This window comes from Jaculus jaculus, chromosome 5, assembly GCF_020740685.1.
Source record: "Jaculus jaculus isolate mJacJac1 chromosome 5, mJacJac1.mat.Y.cur, whole genome shotgun sequence".
NCBI classification, from domain to species: Eukaryota; Metazoa; Chordata; class Mammalia; order Rodentia; family Dipodidae; genus Jaculus; species Jaculus jaculus.
This window is the reverse complement of record NC_059106.1, coordinates 6,031,737-6,044,039: the sequence shown is the minus strand read 5'-3', so window position 1 is coordinate 6,044,039 and position 12,303 is coordinate 6,031,737. Positions and strand designations below refer to the sequence as shown.

The 12,303-nt window shown below is 41.5% G+C and overlaps 1 protein-coding gene across 2 annotated transcripts in view; it reads left to right on the top strand.

Moving 5' to 3' along the window:
- Nucleotides 1-12,303, top strand: part of Wdr33 (WD repeat domain 33) — a 110,535-nt gene that overhangs the window by 28,451 nt on the left and 69,781 nt on the right. For both annotated transcript variants that reach the window (XM_045150191.1, XM_045150190.1), the window contains exons 3-7: nt 155-223; nt 2,020-2,124; nt 6,529-6,624; nt 7,250-7,401; nt 9,068-9,165. In XM_045150191.1, coding sequence (XP_045006126.1) covers nt 155-223; nt 2,020-2,124; nt 6,529-6,624; nt 7,250-7,401; nt 9,068-9,165 — 520 coding nt within the window. The remainder of the gene's footprint in view (nt 1-154; nt 224-2,019; nt 2,125-6,528; nt 6,625-7,249; nt 7,402-9,067; nt 9,166-12,303) is intronic.

The following is a 12,303-nucleotide window of genomic DNA, read 5'->3' as shown; positions in this document are numbered from 1 at the left end:
TGCTACCAGGAAAGAAATGACCTTTACTCTTTTATCTATGTTTTAAGAAACAACATTTTTGAATTGTTTTCTCTTTATTTAATATACTTAGTAATTTAATTTTACATTGACTGTATTTGGACCTTATACTCATTGATTTATTTATTTTTAACAGAATAGAATATGGCAAAGAGATCAGAGAGATATGCGGGCAATTCAGCCTGATGCAGGTTATTATAATGATGTAAGTATAATCATATCTAGTAAATAAAAACCTTCTTACTTAGACATTTAAGCCTGAAAGTATGTGATTTCAAGTTCAAAATGATCTTTTTATTTACTTACTTATTACTTACTTATTTATTTATTTTTGCTTTTCGAGGTAGGATCATGCTCTAGCTGTCACCCAGGCTGACCTGGAATTCACTGTGTAGTTACTGACTGGCCTCAAACTCACAGCAATCCACCTACCTCAGCTTCCCAGGTGCTAGAATTAAAGGCACATGCCACTGTGCCTGGCTATATTTTTATAATTAAAAAATTTTTTTTTGTGTGTGGAATTTTGAGATAGGGACTTGCTCTAGCCCAGGTTGACCTAGAATTCACTATATAGTTGTAGGCTGACCTTGAACTCATGGCAGTCCACCTACCTTGGCTCATAGAAGTGCTGGTACTAAAGGTAACTGAGTACTGGGGTTAACGCATGTGCCACTATGCCCAGCTACTTTTTTAAAAATTTTTTTATTTTCTTTAGGTAGGTCTCAATCTAGCTCAGGCTGACCTGGAATTCGTCTGTAGTCTCAGGGTGGCCTTGAACTCACAGTGATCCTCCTACCTCTGCCTCCCTAGTGCTGGGATTAAAGGCATGTGCTACTATACCCAACCAGCTACATTTTTATAATTAAGTTTTTTATTTTTATTTTTTGTGGTTTTTTCAAGGTAGGGTCTTATTCTAGCCCAGGCTGACCTGGAACTTACTCTGTAGCTCCAGGGTAGCCTTGAATTTATGGTAACCCTCCTACCTCTGCCTTTCTACTGCTGGGATTAAAGGCTTTTTGTGAGCATGTTTCATTGTGTGGAAATTTGGTAATTAATGAAACCTGATACTTAACTGTAACTTGATTTCAGTGTCTATTTAGTAATGATAGGGAATTAATTAACTTTCATGTATCTTAGTTTCTTTCTTTCTTTCTTTCTTTTTGGTTTTTCGAGGTAAGGTTTCACTCTAGCCCAGGCTGACCTGGAATTCACTGTGGAGTCTCAGGGTGGCCTTGATCTCATGGCAATCCTCCCACCTCTGCCTCCCAAGTGCTGGAATGAAAGGCATGCGCCACCATGCCTGGCTAGTTTCTTTCTTTTTTTTTTTTTAATTTTTATTAACATTTTCCATGTTTATAAAATATATCCCATGGTAATTCCCTCCCTCCCCATTTGAAATTCCATTCTCCATCATATTACCTCCCCATTACAATCATTGTAATTACATATATACAATATCAACCTATTAAGTATCTTTTTTTTTTTTTTTTTTTTGGTTTTTCGAGGTAGGGTCTCACTCTGGTCCAGGCTGACCTGGAATTAACTCTGTTATCTCAGGGTGGCCTTGAACTCATGGCAATCCTCCTACCTCTGCCTCCCAAGTGCTGGGATTAAAGGCGTGCGCCACCACGCCCGGCTTCCTTTCTTTTTTTAATAGTGCTGTGATTAAAGGTGTGCGCTACCATGCCCAGCATTCTTTTTTTAAAAAATATTTTATTTAGTTATTTGAGAGAGAGAGAGATACAGAATTAGGCAGGTAGAGAGAGAGAGAATGGGTGCGCCAGGGCCTCCAGTCACTACAAACGAACTTGAGATGTGTGCACCCCCTTGTGCATCCGGTTTACATGGGTCCTGAGGAATTGAACCTGGGTCTTTTGGCATTGCAGGCAATCTATTAATAGCTTTTCAATGAAAGTCTCATATATTTCTGAATTTATTAGATATTGGACTTGGCTATGGTGCTATAAAAATCTTTTCTTTTCTTTTTTTTTTTTTTGGTAGCTTGTCCCACCTATAGGAATGTTGAATAACCCTATGAATGCAGTAACAACAAAATTTGTTCGGACATCAACAAATAAAGTAAAGTGCCCAGTATTTGTTGTGAGGGTAAGTATCCTATTGAACATTGTTTTGGAAAAGGTAATCCTTACTTTGCAAATGTACTTGGCAAAACAAAAGTTGAACATTATTTTAAATGTGTATTTGGTTTAGTAGTAAGCTTATCAACACTAATATTTTGAAATCCAGCCAGCTACACACCTTTAATCCCAGTGCTTGGGAGGCAGAGGTAGGTGGATCACTGTGAGTCCTGAGCCCAGCTTAGGAAATGTTTTTGAAATGGAGCATCATCATGTTTTTTTTTTTTTTCAAGGTAGGGTTTCACTCTGGTCCAGGCTGACCTGGAATTCACTATGTAGTCTCAGGGTGCCCTTGAACTCTTGGGGATCCTCCTCCCTCCCCAGTGTTGGAATTAAAGGCGTGTGCCACCACGCCTGGATTTTTTTTTTTTTTATTTAGTTGTTTAATTTGAAGGGGGCGGAAGAAGGGAGGCAGGCAGATAGAGAAAGAGAATGGGGTGCACCACGCCTTTCAGCCACTGCACATGAACTCTGTATGCATGTGCCACCTTGTGTATCTGGCTTGCATGGGTCCTGGGGAATTGAACCAGGATCTTTTGGTTTTCAGGCAAGCACCTTAACCACTAAGCCATCTCTCCAGCCCTTGTATCTTTTTTAAAAATGTTATTTATCAGAGAGAGAGAGAGAGATGAAGAGAGGGAAAGAATGAATGAATATATGGGCACTCCAGGGCCTCTAGCCACTGCGAATGAACTGTACTTGCATGCACCACCTTGTGCATCTGGCTTACATGGGTCCTGGGGAATCGAACTTGGGTTCTTAAGCTTTCCAGGTAAGCACCTTAACTGCTAAGCCATCTCTAGCCCGTATTCTGTATCCTTTTTCTTTTTAAATACTCCAGTTGTGGATATAATCTATGGTCTTGCATACTGTAAAGCAAAGAATAATATACCATGAGTTATATCTTCAATCCTTGTGCTTCCCCTAGCCCCTTTTGAGACCTGTGTGTGGAACCCAGGCTGAATTTGACCTCACCCTGTACTGTAGTGGAGGTTGTCCTGGAACTCTCACCTCCCTGTTCAACACCTCCTGAGTGCTTAGTGCTTTTAAGGTGGATAATTGTTGTGTTATCACCTAGAGGACAGCTCTATGAGGTCTTGGGAAAAATTCACACATAGAAACACAGTCCATTAAATGTTATTAAATGAAACCTGTGGGTTCTTTGTGTACAATTTAGTGGTATGCAGTATTGATGGGGTAGGGATCCATAGCATATAATAGAATCTAGTATTCTATTCAGAATAATAAAAGTGGTGATTTACTGATGACCAATAAAGAACCAGTGTCTGTCTCACACATTCACTCACTGACATGCACACGCATAATTTTTTTTTTTTTTTTTGCTTGTCGGGTTAGGGCCTCACTCTAGCCCAGGCTGACTTGGAACTCACTATGGAGTCTCGGTGGCCTCAAACTCACGGCAGTCCTCCTATCTCTGCCTCCTGAGTGCTGGGATTAAAGGCATGCACCACCACACCCAGCTCAACTTTTTTGGTTTTTTTGAGGTAAGGTCATGCTGTACCCCAGGCTGACCTGGAATTCATTATGTAGTTTCAAGGTGGCCTCTAACAGCGATTCTTCTGCCTCTGCCTCCGAGGTGCTGGGATTAAAGGCATGTGTCACCATGCCAGGCCTCTGTAACCTTTAAAAAAGTATTTATTTATTTGCAAGCAGAGATAGACAGACAGGAAGATAATGGCATGCCAGGACATAGTACCAGTGCCATCAAACTCCAGATGCAGAGAGAGAGAGGTAGAGGGGGGATGAGCAGGCCTTGGCTTTCAGCCACTGCAGACACATGTGTCACCGTGTGCATCTGGCATATGTGGGTCCTAAGGAATCAAGCCTAGGTCCTTCGGCTTTGCAGGCAAGCTCCTTAACTGCTAAGCCATTTCTCCAACCCTCATAACTTTTAAATACTGTTATAGGAAAAGTTTGATAGCCTTCATACTTACTCTTAACTGTATTATCATTGTCTTGTCTTGTTTTGGGGTCTTTATATTTATTTATTTATTTGATAGAGAGAGAGAAGGAGGTAGATAAGAGAATGGGTATGCCAGGACTTCAGCCATTGCAAATGAATTCCAGATACACGTGCCACTTTGTGCAAGTACTTTGGCTGCTAAACCATCTCTCCAGCCCTTTTTTTTTGTTCTTTCATATGTAGCTCAGTCTAGCCTTGAATTGCTTTCCTGATCCTCCTGCCTTTTTTCATTTTTATGTGCTGGGATTGCCAATTCTTTTTCTTTTTTTTTGCATTTGGGTTCAAAAGAGGCTGACCTTAAAATGGAGATCCCCTGTTAGAGTGTCCTGAATAGTATAACTACAGGTGTGCGCCACTTTCTTCCTGCACCTGCCTAATAGCACTTGTAAGATACTAGAGCCTTCAGTCAGTCTTTTGAACTTTTCTGGTGAAAAACTTGATTCCATTAGTTTACCATTAGTCTAGAAAAAAGAAATTTGCACATTTTGACTTGAATGCTTATTTATTTAAGAGTGAGAGAGAGAATGGGTGCCCTAGAGCCTCTAGGCTTACAAATGAACTCCAGGCACACGCAATAACATGTGCATCTGGCTTATGGGTTCTGAGGAATCAAACTGGACTGTCCCCAGCCCAATTTTTTTTCCTCCCCTGAGGTAGTATCTCAGTCTAGCTAAGTCCAGTCTTTTTTTAAACTTTTTTTATTGACAGCTTCCATAATTATAGACAATAAAACATGATAATTCTCTGTACTGTTCATTTTCCTCTCACAAATCCATTGTCCATCACATCCCCCCCCATCTCGGTCTCTTATTTTGATGTCGTCTTATCCTTCGGTTACCATGGTTACCATTGTCCATCACATCCCCTCCCCATCTCGGTCTCTTATTTTGATGTCGTCGTCTTATCCTTCATTTACCATGGTCTTGTGTAGATAGTACCAGGCCCTATGAGGTCATTATTATCCAGGGTATTTTGCGTCTGGAAGGTGGATCTTAAGCAGTCCTACCCTTTCTTAGCTCTTACATTCTTTGTGCCACCTCTTCTGAAGTGGACCCTGAGCCTTGGAGGGTGTGATAGAGATGTCTCAGTGCTGAGCACTCCTCTGTCACGTCTCAGCACTGTGCTGTCAGGCTGGCCTTGAACGCAGAGATCCTCCTACCCCAGCCTCCTGAGTGCTGGGATTACAGGTGCAAGCCATCATGCCTGACCATTATTAATTTGTTTTACATGTTTTTTGAAACATATTTATTTATTTGAGAGAGAGAGGGAGAGAGAGAATAGGCATGCCGTGGCATCCAGCCACTGCAGATGAATTCCTGACAGAGGCACTACCTTGTGCATCTGGCTTACGTGGGTCCTGGGGAATCAAACCTGGGTCTTTTGGCTTTCAAGGCATATGCCTTAACCGCTAAACGATCTCTCCAGTCCTGTCTTTTTTTTTTTTTTAAGATTTATTTTTATTTATTTATTTTATTTGAGAGAGAGAAATTGAGAATGGGCATGCCAGGACAAACTCCAGATGCATGCGCTCCCTTGTGCTTCTGGCTTACATCGGGGAGAATCAAACCAGGGTCCTTTGGTTTTACAGGCAAACACCTTAACTGCTAAGCCATCTCTCCAGCCCCTGTTTTTTTTTTTTTTTCTTCAAGGTAGGGTCTCAGTCTAGCCCAGGCCCACCTACCTCTTCCTCCTAAATGTAATCTCAGGGTGGCCTCGAAATCATGGCAGTTCACCTACATCTGCCTTCCAAGTGCTGTGCTGGGATTAAAAGTGTGTACCACCACCCCTGGCACTGTTTATAAGAATTGCACTATAGCCCAGGCTGACCTAAAGCTCACAGATATCCTCCTACTTCAACTTCTGCCTGGGCAAAGAGCGTGTGCCATCACCACTTCTGCCTCATTTTTATTTATTTATTTATTTGAGAGCAACAGAGGAGGCAGAGAGAGAGGGAGGGAGGGAGGGAGGGAGAAAATGGGTATGCCAGGGCCTCTAGCCACTGCAAATGAACTCCAGAAGCGGGCGCCCCCTTGTGCATCTGGCTAACGTGGGTCCTGGGGAATCGAGCCTTGAACTGGGGTCCTTGGGTTTCACAGGCAAGTGCTTAACCACTAAGCCATCTCTCCAGCCCCACTTCTGCCTCATTATTGAATTTTTTTTTTTTTTTTTTTTTTCCTCGAGGGAAGGTCTCACTCTAGCTCAGGCTGACATGTAATTCACTTTGTAGTCTTAGGGTGCCCTTGATCCTCCTACCTCTACCTCTGCCTTCCTATTGCTGGGATTAAAGACATGTGCTACCACTCCCAGCTATGCTTATTGATTATTGACTAAATATTTTTTAAATTAGTGAAGTTGTATGTATGACCTGTCTGCTTGTTTCTCCTGCAGTGGACCCCAGAAGGAAGACGGCTGGTTACTGGAGCTTCTAGTGGAGAGTTCACCTTGTGGAATGGACTGACTTTCAATTTTGAAACAATACTTCAGGTAACAGTAATTGCCAGATGTTATCACGTCTGAAGAGATCAAAAGACTAGGGAGATGGCTCTGTGGTTAAAAGTGCTTGTTTGCAAAACCTGTCAGTCTGGGTTTGATTACCCAGCCTAGGTTCTGTTCCCCAGCACCCATGTGAAGCCTTATACAAAGTGACACCTGCATCTGGATTTTGTTTTGAGCAGCAGGAGACCCTTGTGCCCCTCTACATACATATACACAGACATGTGCAAATAAGTAAAATTTTTTTTAGGAAAATAACTCAAGATATGTCAGCTTCATTGACATTGTTAAACTTTACAGTCAGATAATTCCTTGTGGCTGGAGAGATGGATTAGCTGTTAAGGCACTTGTCTACCAAGCCTAAGGATGTAGGTTTGACTCCCTGTTACCTACTTAAGCCAGATGTAAAAGGTGGCACGTGTGTCTGGAGTTTGTTTGCAGTGGCTAGAGGTCTTGGCATGCCCCGTTCTCTCTCTCTCTCTCTCTCTCTCTCTCTCTCTCTCTCTTTCAAATAAATAAAATAAGTAATTTTTTGCTGTGAATTAACAGACTCTCATAAGGTTTTAGTCTTGTGTTCTTTGAAATAGAAACTTAGTACTATTTTGTATTTTCACAGGCTCACGATAGCCCAGTGAGGGCCATGACCTGGTCACATAATGACATGTGGATGTTGACAGCCGACCATGGAGGATATGTGAAATATTGGCAATCGAACATGAACAACGTCAAGATGTTCCAGGCACATAAGGAGGCGATTAGAGAGGCCAGGTTTATACACAATATACCATTTTCTGTAGTCCCTATTGTCATGGTTAAATTATTCTCTAAGTGTATTCTGGGTGCAGAGATGCATGGGCTCTGTCAGATTCTGGGAAACTTTCTGCACCCTATAAACACAATATTTCTCTTTGTTTTCACACACTCACTATATTACTGGCACCTTTCTCAAGTAGTGTTGTCCCGGTATCAGCCTTTGCAATATGTTAGAGATGTATTGTCTGCCACATTTGCACTGGTTTTCTCTATTCATATGGTTAATAATGTGTATACGTTATTCCTTTTTATTATCTACTGTGTAAGACAAGAATATTTTATTCCAAATAAAGAATTCAGTCTTTAACATACAACTGAATAAAATCTAAAGCCTACAGAAAACACCTTCAGATTTCACACAAAATTCAAGAGAAAAAGGCTTAAGTGAAGACCTGGTTGCCTTGGTCATGCCACGACTTCAAAAGAGAAGTATAGGACTAAAACCCTCACAGATAACTCTGGACGTGGCAAACATTAACGGATAATGAATGGGTTCTTCATGCTTTGCAGCTGCAAGCAGACCTTTGTCAAGAAGACTCTAGGACTTTTCTTCTGTTTCACTGTTGATAACATCAGTTATGTATATGTATGAGTGGAGTTTAAAATATTTTCAGTGAGTTGTATGTTTTTACATATCAATGAGATATGTATAGTGAAACTGGGGGAAGAGTTTCAAAACCAAGCCTGAAGAATTGCTGCTGCCTCAGAATAAAGCTTAGCAGCGTTCTTTAAGGTTGTGCCACCCACGTGTGGGATAAGGTTGACATTAGCAACACCATCTGTAGTCACTTGTTTCTACTTTCAGAATCAACAAAAATTGTTGGATATATGTGCTTCTGCTGTATAAACTTGGCCTTAGTGTCATGCTTATACTTTTTTTTTTTTTTAACAGTTGGTCTTTTCTTAGTCAGAAGAGTCAAAGTTCAAGGGAGTTCATACAGTTCATTGAGAAGCTTTTATTGTTTTTCACAGCTGGGAAGAAAATTGGCTCCTTCTTTTGTAGCAGGTTCCTTGGCTTTAAAGAGTAATCTGAATGTCCCAATTTTAAAGTTTTCCTTCAAAAGTTCACCATTCATGGGATAAGTTCCCACCAGGAAGGAGCTGTGAGAGTTTTCTTCAGACTTTAAGTAAATTTAAAAATTATATGTAGAGAGGTTTGCAGTCAGTCTTCCTAGCTTGTTTAAAGTGTTCCAGCTTATCATTTCATGATGTGTCTGAGACAGAGACTGATGTCTGAGCAGTATTTCTACATGGCTTAAATCACTATACACAGGAATATTGCAAGACTAGAATTCATTTAGTTTCAAGTCTTATGACACCTCCCCATGGTCTGCTGGTACGACAGGTAATGAGAGCAGTTCAGGTAGCATTAGGAATAGTAGTACACGTGTCATGTTCTCTGAATGTTGATTGAAAACTGAACAGAAGTACTCTGTTGAAGCCTTCTTTTGATGAGATGCATTTGTTAGCTGACAGTATTCTCTTTAAGGGCTCCTTCACTGGATACTTCCCTCTCCTGTTGATAATGCAGCACAGTGTTTTTATTTTTCCCTGTCTGAGAAGCACAGGTAATCTGTTAAATGCTGACTTCTTTCCCCTGCTGTGTGTCTTCATGTAACAGTTTCTCACCCACGGATAATAAATTTGCTACATGCTCTGATGACGGCACTGTTAGAATCTGGGACTTTCTTCGTTGCCATGAGGAAAGAATTCTCCGAGGTACGTGTGATAACAGTACTGATTGGAATATTTGAATAGGGAAGGCATTTTGGCTGTCCTCACAATACTACACTACTGGCTCGCATCTCCATTCAGTCTTTACATATACACCGGCTCCGCCAGAGTTTTGAAGGAAACAAACATTTTCTAGTTGGCATTTGTCTGGTAGATCTTTATGTATCTTTTAGGGCCATATTCCTCTTATCTAGTACCTGAGTTACTTTTTCCTAACATATGCACACTGTAACTTGAAATAGCTCACATTCTCATGGCAGCTCCCCCCCCCCCCTTTTTTTTTTTTGGAAATAGGGTCTTTCTCGAGCCCAGGCTGATCTGGAATTCACTATGTAGTCTCAGGGTGGCCTCATACTCACAGTGATCCTCCTATTTCTGCTTCCCAAGGGCTGGGATTAAAGGCGTGCACCACCACGCTTGAACAATAATCCTTTTACATACAATAAGTTAGCTGACAAAATAGAAATGTCCTTAGTTGTACTTCTCATTGTGGTTAGAGGTATTTGGAGAAAGAGAGCGTATTGAGAATTAGAATTAGCTGTGTTATATACATTCAATGCAGACATCCCAACAAAACATTTGTACTTCTAACTCCGTCCTGTTAGTTTGTTATTTATTGGGAAGGTACTGTTCTCAGGTGCTTAGTTAAAACTGGTGATATCTGAACAACTGGTTTCTGTTTAATACCCTTGATTCCTGTTGCCACGAAAGTAACGTCATCTGACATGTAAATTCAGGGTTGGAGAATGGGTGCAGTAAGTGCCAAGTGTCAGGCAATTAATCATGTTTGTGTAAATGTTCCTGGCTTTGCACATTTTCTGTGGATCTACCTACAGTTCTGTTACTATAGTATCTAGTTAAGTATCTGGTCACACTAAAGGGGCGTAGTCATTGTTTAGGTCTTAATACTGTGCAACTTCAGAATGAGTTGGTGTCTTTGAAATCATCTGGTCATGAGTTGTAGTATGGACAAGCACCATGGTCCAGGTTTTTTTTTTTTGGTGGGGGGTGGGGGGATGTTCAATATAGTGTCTCACTCTCGCCTGGGCCAACCTAGAATTCACTCTGTATCCTCAGGCTGGCCTCAAAGTCACAGCGGTCCTCCTACCTCTGCCTCCCTAGTGCTGGGATTAAAGGTGTGCGCCACCACGCCTGGCCATGGTCCAAATTTGAGTGACACATTCAAAGTGAAATAGGTCAGAGCCATACCTTTAATGTCATTTGCTTCCTAGCCTAATTGTGTAATGGCATAAAAAGCTGGGCATGGCCATGCATTTATCCCCAGCACTGAGGAGGGCAGAGACAGAGGATTGTTGGGAGTCCCTGGACAGCCAGTCCAGCTGAAATGACAAAGCTCCAAGTTCAGTAAGAGACCCTGTCTCAGGGAAATAAGGTAGAAGGGTGATGGAAGAGGACACCCCTCCCCTAATCTTCCTTTGCACACATCTGCACACATGTATATAACACACTGACCTGTGTACCATACATACTACATACAAAATAAAATGTTGTAGATCTGTTGTGAGGTTATTTTTGTTGTTATTGTATAAAAGGATTAGAAGCTGGGCATGGTGGCACACTAATAGAATCCCAGCACTTGGGATGGTGGAAGCAAGAGTATCAGAAGCTCAAGGTCAGCTTCATCTATATGGAACCCTGTCTCAATTAAAAAAATGCCTGGATGTGGTGCCGCACATGGTTAATTCCAGCACTTGAGAGGCAAAGATAGGAGGATTGCCATGAGTTAAAGGCTACCCTGTGACTACATAATAAAGTCCAAGTCATTCTGGGTTAAAGCAAGACCCTACCTTGAAAAAAAGAAAAAAAAAAAATCAGTTGATTAGTAGATTCATAGGTTTATGAAATTGAATATTGCACAGAATTAAATACAGTATATGACAGTCATTACAAAAGCACTTAAAAATATATTTTTTATTTGACAGAGAAAAGAGTGGGGGAGAGAGAGAGAGAGAGAGTGGGAGTGCCAGGGCCTCTAGCCACTGTAAACAAACTCCAGACATGTGTGCCCTTTTGTGCATCTGGCTAACATGGGTCCTGGGGAATTGAACCTGGGTCCTCTGGCTTTGCAGGCAGACGCCTTAACCACTAAGCCATCTCTCCAGCCCAAAAGCATGTGTTTTATGTCACTAGAGTTTATACACATTTGTCCTTTTTCTTGTAGTATAAATTAAGGCACTCAATTTATGAATTATAATAACCTTTTAGGTACTAGAAGTATGTTCTACAAAATGAGCCTTTTGTTTACTGATACTTATTCACCCGATTCCAACTGAAATAGTGTCATTAAAAACTGTTTAGGGGGCTGGATGGATGGATTAGCGGTTAAGGCGCTTGCCTGCAAAGCCAAAGAACCCAGGTTAGATTTCCCCAGGAACCACGTAACCCAGATGCGTAGGGTAGTGCATGCGTGCATTTAGAGTTCGTTTGCGGTGGCTAAAGGCCCTGATGTTCATTCTTTCTCTCTCAAATCAATATATTAAGAAAAAGTGAGGGCTGGAGAGATGGCTTAGTGGCTAAGCGCTTGCCTGTGAAGCCTAAGGACCCCGGTTCGAGGCTCGGTTCCCCAGGTCCCACGTTAGCCAGATGCACAAGGGGGCGCACGCGTCTGGAGTTCATTTGCAGAGGCTGGAAGCCCTGGCGCGCCCATTGTCTCTCTCTCCCTCTCTCTGTCTTTCTCTCTGTGTCTGTCGCTCTCAAATTAAAAAAAAAAAAAAAAAAAAAGTGAAAAGCAAAGGCTAGAGAGATGGCCGCAGCCTAACAACTGTGTTGGATTCCTTAGCACCCACATAAAATCTGATGCACAAAGTGGCAAACGCATCTGGAGCTCTTTGTAGTGGGTAGAGGCCCTGGTGTGCCCACATTCATTCATTCATTCTCTATGCTCTTCAAATAAATGAATAAATAAAAAGATATTTAAAAAAGTATTAGGGGCTGGAGAGATGGCTCTTCTGTTAAAAGCACTTGTTGGAAAGTCTGACAGCCCAGGATGCACCCATATTTATATTGTCTGTTGGGCTGTTTGTCTCTTCCTCTGCCTCTCCTCCCCACTCTTTCTCATAAATAAAATATATTTTAAAAAGGAAGAAAAAAGCACCTTAATGA